Source organism: Oxyura jamaicensis, chromosome 11 (genome assembly GCF_011077185.1).
Source record: "Oxyura jamaicensis isolate SHBP4307 breed ruddy duck chromosome 11, BPBGC_Ojam_1.0, whole genome shotgun sequence".
Classification (NCBI taxonomy): Eukaryota; Metazoa; Chordata; class Aves; order Anseriformes; family Anatidae; genus Oxyura; species Oxyura jamaicensis.
The window spans coordinates 19142533-19165548 of record NC_048903.1 but is presented as its reverse complement, the minus strand read 5'-3'; the positions used below and the strand labels follow the sequence as shown (position 1 = coordinate 19165548).

The 23016-nt window shown below is 39.5% G+C and overlaps 1 protein-coding gene across 4 annotated transcripts in view; it reads right to left on the bottom strand.

Moving 5' to 3' along the window:
* Nucleotides 1-23016, bottom strand: part of BANP (BTG3 associated nuclear protein) — a 144405-nt gene that overhangs the window by 74975 nt on the left and 46414 nt on the right. For all 4 annotated transcript variants that reach the window (XM_035336871.1, XM_035336870.1, XM_035336872.1 and 1 more), the window contains exons 7-8: nucleotides 22054-22293; nucleotides 5445-5612 (exon numbers count right to left, since the gene is read on the bottom strand). In XM_035336871.1, coding sequence (XP_035192762.1) covers nucleotides 5445-5612; nucleotides 22054-22293 — 408 coding nt within the window. The remainder of the gene's footprint in view (nucleotides 1-5444; nucleotides 5613-22053; nucleotides 22294-23016) is intronic.

Genomic DNA, 23016 nt, shown 5'->3' with positions numbered 1-23016 from the left:
TTCTAATTCTCATTATACTTCATATTTATCAGCTGAGCATCTGGCTTCTCATTTTGGAAGGAAATGTAGGAGGTTACGGATTCTGCAGCAGACGGGACTCAAGTTTAGTCTCCTTACTCACATACCGCTACTCAAACCTGGTTTACTGGCCTACAGGCCTCGCAGCTCCATGCTTCTGAAACAACCTAGCTCGTTTTCTCACTTCCTTGATATGATTTCCTAGCAAGGAAAGGTTAAGGGGTAGATATAAGTAGTCTTCAAAAACACGAAGTAGGATAAAGCCCCATTACTGAGCAATTCACAGGAATAAATCTGTATCCCGTAAACCATTCTCTCAGCCTGACTCAGGAGTGCTCCAGCACTCCAATTTTGCAGAGCAGCGTTGAAGATTTGGCTGCAATACCCATTTTTGTGTGTGACATCTTGGCAGAGCTGAGCCCTTCAGCCCAAATCTACATGTAAATCCCAAAGTCATAGACCTAATTAATAATTCCAACATGGAAAATTGCGATAACAGCTTTAACAATCTTAAGAGAAATTAAAAGAAAGGGAGAGATGGCACTCTTCAATTAATCCTCCTCTCAAAAAAAACTCATTTCCTACTCCCTTCCCTCCACAGACTGCTAACATTTTTAAAAAGAATATCTAGCTAAATTATCATGGCAGCCATGTGTACAACTCCTATCAGGAAAAATGAGGGACAAAAGCACACATTAAAGACTAACACGTCGGCTCTGGGAGGAGCAATTCAGTGCAGTTAATACCTCAAGTCCAACAAAAGGCAACGGCTTTGAATGGAAAAGACAGGAAAAAACAAGAAACAAATTCTGCCTTAATTTTACTGTCTGCTACAACAACTTTATGCAACCCATAAATCTTGTGGCTACTGTAAATCTGCATAGTCAAACGTAGAACAATCTTAATGAATGTCTTTGAGGGTGAAGGACAGAAGAGGCATTCATTCATCTTTTCCCACCAGCTTCCTTAGACATGTTTTTTGTCTGCAGATCACTTCCTCTTCAGCTCTTAACACTCGAACTTTATCACAGAAGTACAGTGCTAAAAACTTGTCAGGTCTACGTAAGGACAACGTGCTCAGCCTTTTGCTTTCCATGGCATTTCCACAGCTAATTTTTCCTTATGATAAACGCAGGAGGGAGGAAATCTGTTATCATTTTTAACTGCACAATGCAAATCAAAGCCACACGCTACATAAGACTTTTATGCACAACGAGCATAAGAACCCTAAAAGTTTGACATGTCCGACAAGTGCAGAACAGCAACCCTTTTTAGATGTAAATATTTCAGAATTATTTATTGTGTGTGCAATAACTCAATACTATTAAGAACCACAAAATCACAGAATAGACGAGGTTGTTAAGGACCCCTGGAGGTCACCTAATCCAACCCCCCTGTTCAAAGCATGCTCAGCTAGAACAGGTTGCTCAGGACCATGATCAGCTGCAGATGGAGTCTCTACAGCCTCTCTGGGCAACTTGTTCCCATGTTCAACCAACCTTAAAATTCCTCAGAGCCAGAGAAACAGAAGTCAGGTTGCAGAAGGCGAGTTTCAGACTGCTGTTTTTTTTTTCTTTTAATTGCTTCTAAAATGCAGCTCTGTAAAATCAAGTCCCCTAATTCACGGGAGAAGTCCAGCAGAGCAGTAACCGTGCTGATTTGACACTATTTCAAGAACTAACACAAACACTATTTAAAATGGTATGTAGAGATGTTCAACAATTTTTCGCTGCCAAACAGAAAATTGTGAAGCTATTCTAGACTTCTAGCACAGCAATATTTAAGGAAATATTCTGATACACGCCGAGTTGGACTCAATGATCCTTGTGGGTCCCTTCCAGTTCAGAATATTCTATTATTCTATGCTTCTACATAGGAGAACAGTGTTCCTTTACAACATTTGAAGAAAGTGCCAATAACTTGCTGCTGATTTAAACATGCATTGTTACAGTAAGGTGTAACAGAAAGCTACCTTGAAAAAATACTGAAAAAATATTACTTCAAGCCACACAACTGGTTTGGGTTGGAGCCTTTGCTGGTCCACCTTTTGGTCCCAAATGTAATACAAGCTACAAGATATTACCAGCTCATAACCAGAAAAACACTACCAAACTAAGGAAAAGGTTCGTGCAGGGAACGTGGTGTTCATTTATTCACACTCAGGCCCTCAGAATCATATTTAAACATCCCAATGATGTTTTCAGAACAGCTCAGCTCCATGGCAAACACCACAATACTATGCATTTACTCAGGGCATCTGCTGATGGCAACGGAGCATCTTTAAAAACAAAGCTTTGTAAAGGCTATGGAAAAATCTTCCAAAGTATGCCCTAAAATTTCCCTGAGAAATTATCATTTTGAAATTCAGAGGGCTTAAGTACTCTTACAAATAGTTGAGGTTTATCATATTTAATCTGGGGGCGCAATGTGTTTTTTAGAGCCCACAAAGACGTTACACCAGAAACTGTGCTGCATATCCGTGCATCCTTTGCAGCCTTCTGTCTTTTAGTGTAAACACAACACGGGAATCATTCACAATAATTTATTTGTTCGACTGTAAGCGCTACCTCTCAAGAGAGCTGCTGTATTTCCCCAAACAGATAAACAACAGAAACGCCTGTTGGGTGATTCTGTACGTACCGACTCGGTGGACCCAACCACGGGTATTCTGCTGGGGGGTGCAGCACCCAGGAGCTGACCTTAACAGCTACAACTAACAATAGTGGGAAAGACAGTTTCTCAAGTAGCTAAATTCCAGACCATTCAAGGCTCACCTTAACTTGCCCCCTGAAACAAACGCTACCATAAAAACTGTCTGGGTTCATATGTAACACTTTAAAAAGCTATATTTGACAGCTATGTTGTCATAACTGTGAAATACAGACCTCCTTTACTTCAGAGCTGTGAAATATTACTTCTCTTTCCTGCTAGCTGGCAGCAGGAATTCTGCTATATCCACTATACAGTGTATATAATAAGGAACAGATGCCTGTGAATTATGATGCTGTAATTCCATCGAGGGCTTCCAGAGATGTCAAACCACAAAGGCAAAGTCTGAGAGGTTCACGAAGTTACCTGAACAGCGGAATTACAGCCGTCATGCAAAAGTTACCTCCTTAGACAGTGTGTGAACCCATCTGGTTGTCTTTTATCTTTTCTTCTTTTCCCTCATTCAGCCCCTCATCCCAACCCTCCTCCTTTTCCTCATACCTCTTCTTTCTTCAGGTGAAATTCCTCTCCCACCTGATTTTGGAATGCAAATTAGTTTTTAAAGGATCGCCTGGTTCGGAGAAGTGGGCTGTTTTTCTACTTTTTCACTGTGGGTGTGAAAGCAGTGGTGAATTCAGCTAACATCTTTATAGCCTCCCAGAAAACGACGCCAACAACATTCTGAGTAAGAGCAATATTTTAAAGAAAATTAACAAAAGGCTCTGAATTCATGGAACATTTTCATGTACCATTACCAAAGGCAGCTGCTAATGCTATTGCCAGTACTCCACTTTTGGCTGCACAGCTTATATGTATATATAGTCCTGCAAATGACATGTCAAGATGCCTTAGCTGACCTTCATCAGATTTAAGACCAAAGACATCTTCCTAGGGGCCTGCAGTCACCAATGTGCTATCCAGGGGACCTGGGAGCTGAGATGGGTGGTACAGTGGGAGGCCCAGGTGGCAGAAAACCTGGGTGCACAACCCGAAACACCACGGGGGCTCTTGCGGAACCACCTCCTGTGTGTCCGTACCATGCCGCTCCTGCCTGCTCAGACGGCACGGGTATCTGTACCCATGGAACAGCTTATTCACAAATGGGGTTTGTGAAACTGCGGCCAGCCTACAATGAAAAAAAATTGGAGTTTTCAGCTTAGCAAACAACAACAATAAAAAAAAACACCTTACGGCCTCCTAATGTCAAGAACTCACTGAGCCTGATTCTGTGTTTTACATCTCTATAGCTGTCTCCCAAATCTCGAAACCAGATTAAAGACAGGAGATTAAAGATCAACGTTTTTTAATAATAAATCTCAACAAAAGTCAATGGGTACTGCCTAATGAGCATAGGCCTATAATATCAACTTACTACTGCATTTTTATTCTAAAGAGACTGAAAATAAAAATCCCATCAACATATATGGCTTATGGTTATCATTAGGTTGATTAGTTGTTTTAATTTGAGGATTTTGGATATGATTCCCAGTTCCAGCACATAAAATTTTCCATTGAAAGCAGATTTTGGCATTCTTTGCATGAGATACAGTGGTTAGTGTTAACATGCAACCAAAAATTTTATGCAGGCAAATAAATTTACTTCCTTTTCTTTGGGCTCTCTTCCAAAACACTGTTTTTAATATATGATGTACAAATGTCCCATAACACTGCTTTATATTAAAAGCATGAGCCAGAAATGTCCTATGAGAACACTTCTTAGGTCAGTATTTTTCATTTGTTATTAGTATTCATGCCTACGCACCTATGTGGAAATATAGAATCAGCTACAACATATTTAATTTCTTCAGAGGAAAATACTTTCTGATCAAAATTTAGCACGTCCTCCTAAACAGTGTTAGCACACCAAGGAAGATTTATTCACTTGACTCCGCTTACAAACATCGGTTGCAGATAAATATTTGGATCTTCTCTTCTAAGTTTAACATGGTAAGACATATACACGATGCTGCACTTGTGAATTTTTTCAGTTAGCACATGGGGAGGGACAGTCCCAACCACGCTAGTGAAGCCAGGAGCTCAGAGTAGGTACAAATCAAAGCTAATCTCTCACACACACCAGAATATGCTACACTTTAATTTCAGACAAATCCCTATTTTGATACTGTTTTAGTGACAGTCTCCTTTCTCCCTCTTTTTTTTTTTTGTGAACAAAGACAAACCTCTTACTTCCCTTCTTGGATCAACAGTGCATCTCAGCCAGGAGGGTGACTGCAATTTGTAAGTGAAACAATATTGTATTTTCATGCTGCAAGGGACCAACTATGCTACAAGCCCCAGGAGGCTATCAAAGATTCTGAATGTACCAGAAGGTGGCTGGCTTGCACTGAAGCCCACAGTGATTTAACTACGTGTGTCTGGCTTCAATTAGTAAATTAATACTGCAGCCACTCCTTGAGGAGTACAACAGACATATGTTCATACTGTAATGGAGAGGCCTTTTTGCCAATGATAAATGGTACTTCAAAAAACATAAGCAATGGTACCAAATTCACTCCAAAGAAAAACAAATTGGAAGTGTGGGTTTCTCCATTTACATTTTTCACATAAAAATATTTGAGTCTGTGGGCACAACATGCACCTGTTGTAACTATAGCTTAAGATAAAAATTGTTGCAAAGTATATTGGAAAACAAATGGCATTATTACTCTAAGTTTCCATGTCTCTGGAAACTTCATTATTTATTTTTATTTTTTTACCTGAACCACCGTAAGATGACGACGAAGGTGTTCGCCTGGAGAAGCTTTTCACGGCAAGACTCTGACCTCGCTGCTTCCGCCTCCAGGCTGTTCGGCATTTGGAGTCTATGCTTTGCTTGATTCGATACCAGTCAGATTCTGTGATTCCGAATTTATAAAATAGATGACCTATAAATAGAGAGAAACACAAAGGGATGGCAACTAGCACAAGTCTGTATTTTCAGGAAAATGCATGGATGACGTACACAGTCACACACACAAGGTAAACAAAATAGCAGAGCAGCTCTGCCTACAGAAATACAGTGACATTAAGAAATATGCCATAGCTATACAGCGGTGAGATTTCAACAACTATTCACAAAATTAATCATACGTATGTACACAATTGTGTATTTAGAAGTGTCACCACCATGAGACTTCCCAATCTACTCTGTCCAAGGAAAGTGCACTTTTATATTTCAGATGAGCAACACTGAAACAGAAGGATCCAGCCCTCCTAAACCAAAACTGGATAAAGTTTTACTGATTGCTGGTAGTGCCCGTGATATTTATGCATAAGTACGACGCCACATAAAGCTTCATATAAAACAAACTCTTAAAGCTCAGCGCAAGATTAATCAGAATCCAACAAAAACACAGCACAAAATTCAAATCTTCTGAAAATGTTGCTACTACTCTTAGGCCATGTAAAGAGCCACATTCTGCACTTTCCAGCATTCAGTGCTAAGTTGCCAAGCTGTTATTAAAAAATAATGTTGACTTGTGAGTTGAACTGCTTGAGTATTTTGAAACAAAGCTCATGCAGATCAAGTCCCGCTGCCAACTCAAACCTGGTTCATTAGTGTCTGCAACCCCTGCAATCAAAGTGGAAGCCTAATTGTACAAGAAATGGAGCAAAGCTACGATTTTGGGTCCAAACAATACTCACTTCAACATCTGGGCAAATGGTTTAAAATTGAGAAGGAAGTATGTCGTACACTGATAGCTGTTTCAAGGCACTCCTCGTACTGCTAGAGGCTTTTACCATTTTATTGTAAGCCTTACAGTGGTTTATATTTTCTTTAAAGCACTTAGAGTTGAGGACATTTGACTGTATTAAGAGAAATTTGTGATTCTCAGGACTACAGAAAAAAAAAAAAATCAAAAAAATTAAATCCAAAGGTTCGAACTGTGAAGTAAACTAGAACTATCCAAACATTCAACAGTCTTTACAATTCCATTACTTTTAAGCTTTTCAGATTTAGATCTGCGATAAAGCAGTTAAAAATCAATCCAAAGCTGCAATATTTGTTTTTACTCTACTTGGCTGTGCTTGAAGGACCCCTTAAGATTCTAGTATTCCTTTTTTATCAAATGCTTTCTGTACACTGCAAAATAAAATCATCTTTTCAACCTACTGGGTTTGCAAATTTACTCTCAGATAGGATCGTGAAGTACTTCAGCGAAACAGTTAAACGCACGCTTAAGCTGTCGTATAGTCCTTTGAACAGGATACAGGCTGCTCACGTAGGACAACAGATTTGAAGCTTAGGGCAGCAGAATGCCAGGCTTCCACAAACTAAGAGCTCTGCACTTCAACCGAGCTGAGAGTCCTCAGAATCTGAAATTCCCAGGTAACTGATCTAACGTAGGCAAGAGGAATGCTGCATCTCTTAAGTCTTAATCATTTTTCAATCACCTGTTTTCTGATGCTCTACGTTATTTTACTAGAGATTTGTTCCAAGAGCAATTAGAACATAGAGGAGGAAAGCACTAGCATCAAAAAGCCAATTCAAAAACTCTTTTAAAAGCCCAAGATTCCCCACTGGCAAGTGGCAGTAGGCACGTTATTTAGAGATTGCTTTACAACCCCTGAATTATGTCTCCAAAATGAGGGTGGGAGTAGGAAGGAGGAAAACCGACCGAAATTATCATCTGCTGCTGTGCAACAGTTTCCTTTCCATGGGTGTCAGCAAAAGGAAAAGCACATACTGTACTGTAAATACTGAGACCACATTTCTCCGAGTGCAATCTATTACTAATATGCACTACAGAGAGAAATGGGTTTATAAATCTTTGCAGTAACGTCCAATAAAAATAGTTGTGTTTTAACTCTTTATACGATTGCAGCTGTCAGTACATACGAAGTACTTGTGGAGTCCTACATAACCACAGAGCATGACTGTGTTATTTTGAACAAGTGTCCATATTTTATTCATAAATACATTTTAATGGCTTTCATCTTGCATGCTGCCGTTAGAAAAGTGACTGAATTGACTGCAGGTCCAAGAAAGCTCTCACAGTAAAGCCAGCCTAGCTAGGAATTTTAACTATTACAGTGTAATCCATGGGATATTCCAGGGGATGTCACTTAATTCAAACAAATTCATAGCAATATAAATTACTGGGTACATGACAGCCTCGTGTGCAGCGCGCTGTTCATACTAGGAGACCCAAGGCCTGTAGGACAAGAGCTCGAGAAAAATGATGGGTGCCAGAGGTGAGACATAAAACGATCCAAAAATTGCTCTGTGGGTGGAAGACAAGAAAAGGCATTCTACTTATTGACCACATTTAATTAACGTGGACAGAGAGACCACCACCTTCATGGAGAGACTGCAGAGGGAATAATGGACAAACTAAATGGGGTAGAGTCAGATTTAGAGCTGATTTTAGCCTAGAGAGAACCAAGGCATCAGGCACAGACTGTCAAAGCCAGGTGTATTTCTTTTCCCCTATTCATGAAATTCCTCCTGAGCTGTTCCTGTGGTCACAGGCGTAAAACTGGTACAGACGACAGGCCTGCTGTCTGCACAGACCTTCCCCCAAACGGCATGCTCCATCACAGTAACCACATGTGCAAATCAGGCATGAAAAATTAGCACTTAAATACAATGATAGTTGACATAGAGGTTAAATGAGTTTCAGATGTAGAGATCTATCTAGCCGATACTATAATCTAAAGCGTTACTCTATTAACAGGTTTTTAGCAGCAACATTTCACAACAGTCCACTGATAGCTGAAGAAAAATCTAATGCTATTGACAGCGGAGTGTTTTTGGAGCACATACACGTCCTGAGAATAAACTTCACCATACCATTAGAAATACGAGTTACCTACGGTGGAGAGATCCATCTCAAAAACATGTGCAAACAATATTCGTTAACATAAGTGCGCTGACATTCTGTTTTCTACCCATAACTGATCACATGCACGAGAACTTTCAGCTCGGGGGCTCGTTCTGAGTCTGTCAAATGCCAGAAAAGAAGCCTGAAAGGCAGGAATAAAGCAAGATACTGCCAAGGAGATTTTTAACTTGGGGAAGTCCTTATTGGAGAAGACAGCAGTGCTTCAGTGAGAAGAGATTTGACTTTTTCAGAACATTTACTAGTCAAAAGCAGCATGAAGCGTCGTAATTTGTAAGCAGCGCAGTACCCGTGAGCCACAGAACAACCCTGATAAAAACACATTAAAATACATTCAGCAATATAATTCAGCACTTTGGCAAAAAGACAACGGTGCTTTGGAAGACAGATGCACTTCTACAAGAGTGAAGCAAAGGATTTAGATCGCCTAAGGATGGCTGGCTGTGTTTTAGAGATCTTTTTATTTAGGACAACGGATGGTTGCTGGTCACATCCAAAACAAAGGATGTGCTTGTTTTTAAATACTCAGTGTCCGAACCTTGCTTTCTTTGGGAACCTCTCTTCCTGAAGAAAAAAAAGAAAAAAAAAAAGCTTTCTACGAAAACACACCAGAGACTTAAAATAGTTCGGTTTAAGAGGTTGCAAGAGCTTGAGCAACTTCTATGAGCAACATAAATACCAGCAGCAGCCTGGGAGACAAAAAGGTCTGCACGAAGCATTCACAGAGACACGGAGCATCCAAAATGCACCCAGAGGAAATCGCTTTGGATTGCAAGAACCAACATTTAATCTGATTGAGCAAAAGCTGAGGAGGAAAGCACGTGTGCATCAGGAAAATTAAATAAATCAGCATTCAAAGTAACAGGTGCATGGTACTAAACAGAGACCCTAGATTAGAAACACAGCACTAGTTCTGCCTATGTTTTTGCTGAAGTTCATATAAAGCTAAAAGAAACTGTGGCACTAAGTTCTAGAATGCTCCTTGTGCACCACAAAACAAATCTTTTTGTGGTTCACAGAAAAACAAGCCCGGAAAGACAGTGAAGACCTAGTGTAAACACAGAGATCATCAGCAATGATGTTTGAAATGACCGTGCCTTCCCAAACTTCGGGGCAGTTAATGTACAAAATGTTTGTTTCTCCCATTTTTTATTATTTTTTAAGAGAAAAGAACAGGACTAATTAAGGAAAAAGTGAAAACAATGTTCCTGAGAAAGTAATCCTCTCTTTCTTAAAGGTCAAAAGTCAGGCAGCAGACAAAGCAATCCGCAGAAAACATTAACTTGTAAAGAAATTTAATTAAGAACAAATTGAGGAGGAAGAGAAGGCATTTCTAATATCAAAACCAGACAAGAAATTTTCTATCTTACACCGCATTCAGTATCAGCCTGCTAAAAAACAAACTTCATGTCAACAGCTTGCATTTAGATATTGCCGTGTCCTGCTGCTTCCCATTCTCCAGGAAAATCAGATTTATTTAGAAAAATTAAAAGGTAAATCGTTCTGTTCATGGACCTGGCAGAATTCCCTTTGCTGCCCTTTCTACTGAGAGGGCAGAGATTCTTCCTCTTTTATTGTTACATTTCAAAAGACATGGGAAAGTGTTATCCGCAAGTGTTACCCCTGGAGAACCTAAAAAATATGTAACAATACAGACCTTTACATTAATGTGTAATCCAAACAGACTGGGTTAACTGTTCTTTCCACGTTCAACTTCAACATTAATTTTAAAGTCTACAGAAAAAGCAAGAGGGCGTCACATTCAAAATTCAAATTCAAATGATTAAGCTGATAAAGGGAATCATTTTTAATTGGCAAGAATAAGATAGATATTGTGAAAAATAAGGGCTTCGGATTTTGCCTGCACTTAATCATGAAAAGGGGCGATTATTTGGGGTTTTGGCTAATAAAACACATTTTTTCACATAAGGCTCATACATTTGGAGTTCTTTTTATTAAACAAACAGCGTATGACAATGAAATCTGCTATACTAAATACTTGAACAGCGGAGAAAAAATTAAGCATCTCTGAAGTTCCTTCTCGAGCCTTCGGGCTTCAAATCCTCAAATATAATTATGGTCATGCATTGGCCATATTGAAACAATTTTAAACGAGTAATTGTTTACTCCTCTGTCAGCTGGGAGGAGGCAGGGGGCTGTACGATCTCCACGGCTGGGAGGTGGCTCCCCTCTGAAACCCCAAAGTGCTTGGGGCTGGGCAAAGGGATGTAGGGGCAGAGGGCAGCAGCATTCTCGCTCGTGGAAAACTGGTCATGCTTCACCAGGTGGGATGGCGGAATTTCGGCAGCTTTTCCAGTGCCACGTGCTTGGTGGCCATCAGTCGGGTCACCAGATGAGTCCTTTGCATACCACAGGCTAATCGACATCCAAAAAGAGATGGGGGGAGCCGGTAAAAACGGGAAGAGAGGGAGAAGGGAAAAACAATTCAGCTACCAAAAAATGCCTGTTTTCCATCTTATTTCTACATTTCCTTTAACTGTTACATTCAAACCTTTCAAACAGCTCGAAGTGTACAGACTATCTGCAACTACAGCATGTGCCCTTTACAATACAAATTATACCCACGGGGTACACCCAAGAAGTCTCAGATACAAGTGAAATCCTATTCTACTACACACAGCTAAGGCAGAGTTTGCTAAGCCTTCATCAGCAACCACTATAATTTAAACAGTCAGATATTGAAATATAACTGCTAGGCGCTGGTGAAATCTGAACTTTAAGGAAATTCCAATTGTCAGCTTTAGGGAGAACAAATGCCCCGTTTTCCTAGATGCAGAAGATATGCTTTAAGAGGATTTGTGTAAATAAGATCTCGTGAAAAGTGGATTATTCTACCGTACGCTTCAACTAAGTTATAATGATATATCCACCTCAAAATTACACGTTAATCAATCCCTTTCTACCTGGACAACAGAAACTCAACTCTATGCTAGAGGTCATGGGAGGAGGCTCACCTTCAGTAACTTTAGGACAAAATGTGTTAAGTGCTAATCTTACAACAAATACCCATAAATGTTTACCTACGGTAAGAAAATTAAAAAGGTCATGGCAAGAAAGTACAGAAATTCCTAAATACCATTAAGGATATCATTTAAAGAGCAGGCATGTACAAGGTAAACACTCCAGATGTAAAAACTGTCAGTGAAGTCACTGGTTTGAAATGTAAGCATGTGATTATACAATTTAGGGAGTAAGGACTAACATTAGGGACACCGAAATACACGGTCTTTGGAGGAGTGTATTGCTCAGCATAATTCTGCTGGCTTCCAGATGCCATCGTGATGTGGGGTTGTATAAATATATATGTCAGCCCATTAAGGAACCAGACTTTAAGTATTGTATTTCCGTAGCTTTTACAAGATAACTGGAATAGAAGCGGGACTACAATATAGAGCTCTGCAGACTGAACCGACATCAGCTTAACAGCCTCCCCTTCCCACTCCCCAAAACCCCAGTAAGAGAGACCTTACAATTACCAATACCCCCAAACAGTCCTGGACCAACTGCCCCAAACTATGACAACTATAAAATTCCCAGGGGTCAAGAATGGGACGGGGTGCCTTTTAGGATAAAAAACATATTTCTAGTATAAATGAAAGCAGCATGTTTTAGTTATTTCAGGAAAACTAACAACTTCTGAGTTTTTGATAATAAAAAATGAGCTTTTCTCATCTCAGCTGCTAAAACAAAGCCAAGTTCAAATTAAGTATCTGCCAGGTAGGAATACATTCTGAGATCAAGAGGGTGCATTTTAATGCACCACCATTAGAGAAAGAGAGAGGAATTGTTAAACTACAATCAGCAACTATTTATAAAACTCTAATTACAGTGTTTAGACAATCTACTGATTACAATTCTGTGCAACTAGGATACTAAACCATTTGGAAGAACAGGCAAGAACGTTTTCAGAAGTAACGTCAAATTAGTCTATCACATTTGAAGAAACATTTCAGCTGATTTGAGACAGTTGATTTCTATCTCAAATAACACATTAAAGTGAAAGTAGACTGTTCCCTGCCTTGATCATTATAACTTTCCTCCGTCAATCTGGAGCTGCAGATCCGACGGCTTGTTGGATGCAGACAGAGCTGAAACCACATTTAATCTTTGCATTTGTCTCAAGCATACCAGATTAGAGGCCTTCTGCAGACAAGAGACCTTTTGCAAGTGCTTGCTACAGGTCTTTCTGCTTCAGTAAAATACATGCTCAACAACATACAGATGGCTAGTTCTTGTTTGCCTTTTTTTTTTAGGTGGTTTTTGTTTGCTTTTCTTGTTAAGCAGTACAACCCAAAAGGCATGTGATTTCTTTCTCTGTTCTTACTCTGTAAAAATGCAGACAGAATATCTTATTTTAAGAAAACTTAGAGCATTTTGAAACCTGAATCTTACATGAGAAAAGGAAGCACCTTCTTCATGCTAACATGCAGCTCTGGCTCATATTTCAACACACTGTGTTCCTCTAAAGAACTAATAACTAATTTAAGCCTGAATGCTATCTACTAACATCCAATTATTAAAAGAGTTAATTTTAATTTATTAAAAGTTAATTTGTAAAAATATTTCACTAACGTTTGTTTAGAAAACTTAGCTATGTTTTTTTGTTTTGTTTGTTTGTTTGTTTTTGTTTTAGGAATTCCAGAAAAAGTGGAAATATGAAATTAAAAAGTGTTTTAAATGCCATTTGTTCTACAAATTAAAAAGAACCATCCAGGTCTATATTCCCTATCAGAAGCTTCAAGAAAAAATATATATGTATTTTTTAAGCATCTAACATATGCAAATTCCAGCAATTCCTTTTCTAAAATGGAAGAGGTCCTACAATCAGACACCTTCCCACCTTCCTGCAAAACCAACCAGTCTATTTCTATTTATCTTCCTAATTGCAGAACCTGTTTTATTTTGACTCTCCAAAATAAGCCTGACTCTTTGCCATAAGCATGCGAATAATGCCATCTAGTGGAGCATCAAACTTACCTCTCTGGCAAGAGACGGCAGCGTTTTTACCCGTGCCTGTTATGTTTGCTCCATCTCTGACTCCCCTGCAGCACGCGCCAAGTGCTACAAAAGGCTAGCAGAACTGCAGAAGCAGAGATCTGCTGTGAAATGGAAGGGAGCGAATTAAACACCGCAGGAACTGAGCATTTTTGATGTTCCTGGTTGCACACTTCTATTGAAGCGATTTCCATGCAGCGTTACAGCGGTGACCATGAGGCATTCCCCTAGGGATTTTCTGATTACGTTTCTCTGATGGCGACAGAATATTAACAGCTGTATAGATGTAACCATTTAATAACTAGAGCAATTATCAAGAATATGAAGTGCTTATAACTCCTTAAATGAATTAACAAACCCTGTCTTAAATAATTCTAGACCAAATCAGAGGGTTTATACTCTGAGAAAAATCTTTGTTATCTACTACAGACTTGCTACAGCTCACAAGTTGCATGGAAGGTACTCCAGTGTGATAACAGATAAATGACACTCACTTCTATTTTTCTTTTCTCATTTTTAAAAGAAAACACATTTCTTGCTCTGAAAAAGATTTTGCAAATCCAAAGACAGAGCAAATAAAACAAAACACCGTGAAAAAAGACAGAAGATCTATGTTTCATTTCCTCCCAAAATATATATGTTCATGCAACATTTGGGTCCCAGTATGAAACTGAAATCGCATACTTCATATATCTATAGCTCTACAGCAAAAAATTGCAATGGCAGCATTCCATACAGACTACACAACCATTTTCATCTGAAATGGCTTTTCATAAAGATTAGGACCTTAAAGACGCCAGCACTTGTTCAATGACCCTGCCACTAACAATCTCCTTCCAAATAAAAAGCCTCATGCACTCACGATGACTATTACCTTCCTTCCGCATGTTAAAAATGTGCATATGGGACACCGTGCTTTGGAGACTTCAAGAAGAATTTACCTTCTAGTTTTGCACGTTCAAAATCTCAGAGCATTCATTTATGATCAGACCGAGCAAGCAGAGATCTGACTTTTTCTTTTATTCTCTCCTGGGGAAAACCACTCCTGTAAGGTTTATCAGCCACCATTTGGGCTTGGAACAGAATGTACCCAGGTAAATGATGTGTTTATTGCCAAGGGATCAACTGACTGCTCGAAATCAAAGGCTGATGCTGAAAACAAATGGAATCACCCAATTTGAAGTAATAATGCTTCGTAGAAATAAATGTTTCTGGTGTTAAGGAGCCACTGCCAACAATCACACGTCGGGTCATTTCTGATATCCGCAGCGTTAAGGAGAAATTGATTAAACAGCTGTTTATCTTTTACACAGCAGCACAGTATAATCCGACAGAACCCACGGCAAAACTGAGGGAAAAAAGAGAGTTGTTGCTTTAAAATCCCCCTTCCCGAGACATCCCGTTACATAAGCCCTCGCCGCAGTGCCTCAGGATCCCATCTGGATGGCAAACGCCACCACACGTGCCGCCAAGAAAAACTCACTTATGAATCAACAACGAAAATTTCTCCCCTTCCGAAGGAGCTTGTGGGTTTGGAAAGGCCTGGCACCACAGAAACCTGAACGCTGCGGGAATTTATTTACATTTTACTTGCAGTCGGATCGAGGCATCTCCCCACTTCACTTTTTAACCCTTACGAAATGAAGAAAAGAGTTCAAAGCAGGAAAGGAAAAGCTCTGCGACTTTCTGGCATTCCGTTTACGAGCCTTTGTGAAATCGCAGCTCTCCTTGAACACGGCAATGAGCTTTCCAGACAAATGTACATTAATTCTTGCACCGATCAATCTGCGTTTGGTGGCTGAGCTGCTTTTCCTCTCAAAATGTCAGGGATCAAATACTTTCTTAGAGACTTCACATCTTCTAAAACCACACCATAAAAGTTCACTTTTGTCATTTATAGGCCTTCAATAGTAAAGCTATTTCTTGTCTGGAGCTCACTGAAAGTTCATTAGGGTATCTTATGTACGCAGGGACTGAGCCTGAGTGACAGTGGGTAACCACCAGCCTCCAGTACAGATGGGGAGACCGAAGAAGCTCCGCATCCTTCTGAAGCGGATCCAAAGGGACAGCACCACTGCACGCTGCAGAAACTGTCCTGCAGACAGTTGTTACTCTGGAGGAGTTCCAGTGTGGAGAAATTAGCCCAAAGATAACAGTGATTAGTACAACTGCGATGCGAAGAATCTTCCTTTCCACTTGTAGCTTCATAGCTTGGATGGATCCACAGCGGTGGTGAGAAGATCCCTGGACATCACACTCGACGCTAATAACAAATGGTCCAACATTATAATCCTTGCTGACATCAGGGTTTGAGGATTTTTATTATGAATCTACAACGGCTTTTGAAATCCACATAAACTCCCTTGATTTTCATTAGGAAAAGCACAGCTCTCATTTGACTAAATGATCAGATTTGTAGGGGGAACTTTCGCACTGGGCACATCTTTCTTACTAACTACACAGTTTGGCCCTTTTTACAGTACACCCTCCTGAAGCAACGTGTAAAATGACTGAGGAAAGTTTTTATGTTCATAGACCGATCTGAATGTGTTTAGCTGCCTCTCAAGAAGTGAGGAGCAGGGCACTTCAGCACGTACTTTAAATGAGTCTGGCCAAAGTGGAAAAGCATCGACAGGATGGAACAATTGTGCTTCGGCCATAAAGAGATGGTCCAAGTGACCTAATGTTTTAGTTTTCTTCTTTCTCTAGAGCCTATGAACTCACAAATGCTTGACAACACATCATGCACAATCAAGTTCTATGCAGTCACAGCTGCAACTGACAGACTAAGCAGCTGCTTACGTTCAAGAATGGAAAATTAAATTCATTGCTTTTCTAATGCAGGAACAACAAGAGAAGTGTGAGAGGGAGAGAGAAAACACCCTGCCAAGAATTTCTTTCTTTTTCCCCAAAATTGCCACCTTTACTTCAGTATATTAAAAAGTAACTGGCCAGGAAAGTAATCGAAATCTACATGAGTACCCAGGAAAAAAGAAAACAACAGCCAGCATTACATTATAGTGCTTACATAAAGTCAGTAAGCAAGTGCCAGCATTGATGCCATTTATGAGAACTGCGGTGCCGAGATAAACTCAATGGGTTCTCATATTATCTTCTTGCCTAGCCTCAAAAGAGGTTATCACTTCCTTCCATGTGGCAGCATTTAATTGATTCACAAAGCAGCAGCTATTTGGAACTGAAGCCAGACTTTTGCAGCTCTCAGGAAGACAATGTGTTTGCAAAAAGCGGCACTGCTGCATCAAGGCCTTTCCTAAGGGTTCTGTACAAAAAAAAAAATAATGCTTTTTGGATATAAGAAAAGCATAACAGCACTGTTTCCTTTCACTTCTTCTCATTTAAAGATGTGCTGAACTCTCAGACTCTGCTTCTCGCTCTCTGCTTCAGGTATGAGATAGTTCAACACCTCTGCAAACTCCTCCTCTCCTCCTACGTTCTCACCGTAACACAGCCACCACTACCACGCAATTCAGAATGAGCCATGAGACAGCCTTTCCGAAATGTCAGATGGATGTTGTCCACTTGGTGAGGATCAGCGTAGAGGTTTTGAATAGTGCTTAGCTCAGGAGAACCTGCTTCAGCTTCCCCCTTTGCCGCAGGCATGATGCTGCAGATTTGGGCAAATCCTTGCTTGCATATACTCAACCCTTTGAACTGTAAAATGAAGTTTGTCCTACCTCTAAGCCATGATCTGGCAGTTGAGAAATGCACTATAGCATCTAATAACACCACAGTCCTCAAAGGAACAGGCTGAAGCGAATTTATATTTCCAGACTGCTGCAGTCCACAGTATTTATTACTAGGAGAAGAAAATGTTGGCAAAAAGTATTTCCAGGGACCACAGGATTAGCTCATCCATGTGGATACAAACCACACAACTTCTCTTCAGAATACTATAACTTGGAAGCTTAATGTGCTATATAATGAAGAAACAGAGGCATGGGTTAAACAGAAAACATCAGCAATCCTCAGCAAATTACTAGCTTGAGTACTACCACTAACCCATTCCTCTTACCCCCAATCTCCAGGGAATTCAGAGCATGACGGATTCTTGAGTTCGCTGCTCTGTCAAAGGAGATCGATTGAAAGTACAATTAGCTACGTAGTCAGAACCATCCAACTTAAAAAAATCATCAGTTTCTAGTGCTGATAAAATACTATAGATAGGACAAATTTTTTTAAAGTTTGAAGTTTTCTTGAAGTTCTCCACCTGCCTCCTGACGGAATCCACAATCTAGCGGTGTCAACGACTGCTGATAGCTGAGGCTCGTGGCTATCTCTGTCGCAGCGACATGCAACAGCATTTTAAGCCACTGCACATATACTATATATTCTGGCAGGTAGCGACTAGTACGATATTCAGAAGTCAGACACATGTGAAGCCAGAATTATAAACAAGTACTGAAGGGAAGACCGAGAGCAAAACAAGTATAGAGAGATTACGAAGGACTGGGGGGGATAAAAGAATGGGCATAATTTAGAAAAAATACAGCAATGCAAAAGGCATCTTTAAAGTGGAAAAAATAATTAAAAAAAGAAAATACTAAAGACATTCTGTATTTATAGTATACACTTTCAGTAACTGCAATGTTTATTTATATAAAACATTCTGCATAATGACTAAAGCCTGCAGTATCTCATAAAACAGATCGACTGGTGAGCAATATTAGAGCTAACAGCTTGTCTCTGAGTTGCAATTTATTACCTTTCCTCTGATACATAAAAGCATGAGGACATTTATGGAAGATGGGACAGAAGTGTGGTATATTTGTTCTTTACCCTGCACCATTATTAAGATCAAAATCTTCATTATAAGCAAATGAGAAACTGAAACAGTAGTGAATTGCTGCGATCAGAGGATTTTACGTGACAAGTTACAAGTTGCTTAAACTGACCCAATGGGCATTATGTTTGGGTTACGTGCATGGATATATATACACAAATATACGTACGCTGATTTAAGCGGCATACTCCACGCAATCAAGCAGGACTCAAATGTGTTTCCTATTAAACAAATGTGGGTGGTCTGCCTCTCCATCTTAAGCAGTATTGTGTCAATGAATTTCGTAAAGCAACACAGTGCTTAACTCTATTTGAACAGCTTTCTGAAGAGGACGGAGCTGTATTTCATTCTTCTGTCAAAGTGCATTAACATCTCTTTCAGTTAGTGAAATAGAAAGATGGTACCGTCTTTACTGGAAGCAATATTATAACACAACAGAAATACCAAGCTTCCGTTACCAATTTCTTTATATTCTATAATTCTAAATGCATCTGAAAAATTTGAAGTCATGTGCCACATGAAACAGAATAGGCATCGTTTACTTTGTAATTAAAAATTAGACTTTGTCATGAGATGGTTTCAGATAATACTTTTCTCCTGTGCTATTTAAATAACAGGGGTTTATTCTGGAGGAAATAAATGTTAGCTCATGAACTGAAGTCTGCAAAAATTCACTCTACAAAGTAGTCCCGGAAGCAGACAGGAAAATTCAGCAGAATAGTACTAACTTGGCTATAACACTACTCAAACATCTTTCCGTCCTTCACCAGAGTGCCCTCTCCTTTGTGGGTACTGGTCTTCTTTTTTTAATTTCATTTTTTTTAAAAAAAAAAAAAAAAAAAAAAAAAACATCATGTCCCTATCACGAGAGTTATTTCAATATTGTTATATTGTTCCCTGAGCAACAGAGCATATGGAGCCAACAGAGGACCTCCGGTGCCCAATAACATAATGAAACCATGGGCACAGCTTTCCCTAACACGATTACTGAATGTATATCTCTTTCCTCCACCCAACCACTCATTTTGCATTTAATTTGTAGATACTGAGCTGCTCTCGTCGGATTTGGCCGAAACTGACAAATAGGTTAAAAAATGATGAGGGAGAGTCTGCAAAATAAATAAATGCAGATGCAAGAGGCCTTCACAGAAATGATGCCCTAACAGCAAAGTTACACAGGGAATAGCTAACATCATTTTCTTTTCATTTTATTATTTATATTTTAAAGAATAAGGACTAGCGATAGTTTTTTTTTCAAACTCATTTGTGGAGATTGCTATAAAATCTCAAAAGGGCTAACCCTGTATTTTCTGTTACACAATGAAAATTAAAACTGCTGATGTTCTTATATTTCACCAGAAAACGTCTACATTTTTAGCAGGGCTGAAATAATGAGCTACTTAATGACATACAGTGTGTTTAAGTCATTTTGGTTTCTTGCCTAAAAACTTTCAATACCACTACCACCCCACAAGCAAGTTTATACCACAAATGAAAACTTCTACTTCAAAAGATAAACTCTCATCTCTCCTGCGGTAAACCCTACGCAGTACATCAAGGATTTTTCATAAATATACATCTCTTCATTCTCTTAGCTTGTGCATACTGTTCAAAATATTTTCTATTAAATAAAGATTTGGTTGGTGTTTTCCTTCTAGAAAAAGAAAAGAACAAATACCTTTCCACTGACAAACTTAAAGAAACCTGAAACAAAAGAAAAAACTCATTTACGCTGGTTTGTGCTTTGCTAGCTATGATTGGCAGAGGCAAGGCTGATGACACTAGATTTTCATTTCAGTTTATAATTAAATTGCTACTTTGATGCAACCTAAGCTAAATTTAAGTTTAAAATAATGCAAAGTATGAGCGCTCAGTACAAAAGGAAACCACACTGTTAGGACAACAACATAATTTAGTTCCCATTCTAGTGCTGCGCTTGGTTTTTGGTACAATTAAGGGAGAACGATCACCAATAAAAAACAGATGGTCTGGGGACCGATAAAGCAAAGTGGACACAGCACGGCAGGGCTCCTCTCACTACATCTCTGACAAATGTTAAGGATGAAATCGTGGCACAGCTGAACTCAACCGGAGTTCTGCCACTGAACTGACCACGGCCAGAACCTCATCCTTGACAGTTACGAGGCATCCAGTTGCATGGCAGCAAATTCCTAACAAGGCTTCTGCAACCAAGCGTCATTTTAATTGAATTAGTTGCAGTGAAAACATAGTAGACATACATTACTACAGCCTGGTCTTCTGCTGCAGGTATGTGAAGACAAGAACTGGCCGAACGCAGCAGACTGCATGGCTTACTGCCCGTTAGTTTCCCTGAGACAGTCAGCAAACCACCAGAAATGAAAACAGGTCAATAGGACTCTATTCCTTCAGCTCAGTTCAGCATAAAGAAAGCAGAGCAGTATCATCATCAAATATTCTTCCGTGTAGCTATCAAACACATTGCCCTAACAGGAGCATAAAAACAAAGCATCAGATTCTTCAAACACCGATCAAAATAAGCTCTCTGGCTATGTTCTTAAGCCTTAATTGGCATTTCAAATTGGCAATTGCATACAAAACACTTCAGTATAACAAATTATTCCCTCTCTACTAATCCATTGGTGACCTACATAAGATGTGACTATAAAGAACAAGATTTACTGGCGTATAAAAATCTAGTTCAAGTACTAATGTTGGTCATTTTTAGAGGCTCTCAATTCTACACTAACATTTCCAGTTCTGCTTCCTCTACACAGCACGCATCATAAAGGTATCACAGAAGAGCTGAAGATTTGTGTCAGATACTTGGATGTCTGGGAGGCCTTCGCCTACCTCCTGTGCTGTGAAATATTTACACCACAGCACAGGGAAGAGACTTGGCTGTCCTCATTAATGTATTCACCGAGTAATCCCCTACATCAGAGCGAGATGCATACATCCAGATTCTTCTTCACTCCTAACTAGGGGCTATGCCTGCTATATTCTATATGCAAAACACATGTAATTCCTTTCAAATTGCCAAAAATTGCATCTGCAATATAAGTAATATCTGTTCCTTACTGCATAATAGCTTTAATAAGCAAAAAACTCAAGCACGCTGGAACCACATTAGCACTGTGTGCTATCAATATGCACTATCAGTTAGCACTGTGTACTAATGCTGTTATGAATCCGCAGACTATGATACTTAATCTCTCCTTTAGAAGAGACTGCAAATTTCCTCCATCTCGATGTCAGCAAGTCTTCTGAAATAATACACAGAAATTAAAAGAAACTGAGATGCAGGACCATATTATTTTGAATACTTGAGCAATATCTAAAAATAATCTAATTGTGTTTGTTTGTTTTTCTTTTAAGACCTGTTCCATTTTAGCCAAAGTAGTATTTGTCAGCTAGGTTATTTGCTACACTTGGTGTGCTTGCAGCTGGTAGTTGTGAATAAATCTGAATTCAGATTTCAAGATTGAGGAATTTCTGGCCCACAACAAGCTAAAATAAAGCACTCCATTAGGACTCCTTCATAAATAAAAAGCTAAAAAAACATCTGTTTGGCAACAGCAACAACAATACACATCCCATTCTCACAAATCGTAGCGTAACTGCAAGTAGCCAACAGTTTGTCTTACCTATGCAGTATAAACTCAGAAGTTTCAGTGTTATACTCACAGCGAATTCCATAAATCATGAGAGGATCAAGCTGCTTCTTCCCATGCTTCCCCTGGCCCGAAAGGTTGGAGATGGCCTGAATTTCCCGATGGAAGAGATAGTCGAGCAACGTCAGTGCCATCTTCTCGGCTGTGCGGCAGTTCGTGCTGATGTGCAGCATGTCAGCAGGGGTGATGGGGCAGCGGACGCGCATCTCAGGATTATTTTCATCTCCGAGCCATGTCCCATTGGGGTAATCCTCTAGAAACAGAGATTGTGGAAATTCCAATTGTGGCACAGAACGAAACAGTCAAGTTCAAGTTACAGTCAACATTTCTGAAGTTATCACAAGCTCTTTCAATTTTCTTTGTAGTCACCACAAGCTTCTTTCAAATCTACAACGACTGACAGGCTCACAAGATTCGCTGTGGGTAAAAAGTTATTTTCAAATCCACATCAACAGTGACCAAAAGCAATTGCCATTATCATTCTGGCCTACAGAAGGAACTGATGCAATTAGTCCTGATGTCTAACTCACTCTCAGATATCTTAAGTGTCTCACATTAGAGGCTAACAGCTATAAGCACATAGCATTCGCAACGTTCTCATTCTTTAAGAAGTTAGTCATCTCCTAAATCTGAAGATTACCATACCCCATAACATTCTCAACGTATAGCTAATTTCAACAAGCTAGCAGCTTTGAACCACACTTCTCCCCAAAAGCATCAGATAGAAGTCAGCTTAACCAAGATTATCAATTTAAGAAGTTACAATCAATGGCGAGCACTAACTTTTTTGATCACTTACAAAAAGAGTATTTTAAACTAAAGCAATCGTTCAAAACGTAGCCAGAGATCCCAATCACAATTTTGTTTTTCATTTAAATTTACTGGCCAGTAGTCTATATTATTTCCAAAACACACAGCTTACCATGGAACAGTCCCAGCATAAAGATAATGAATCAATCACTAGTCATCTCCCAAG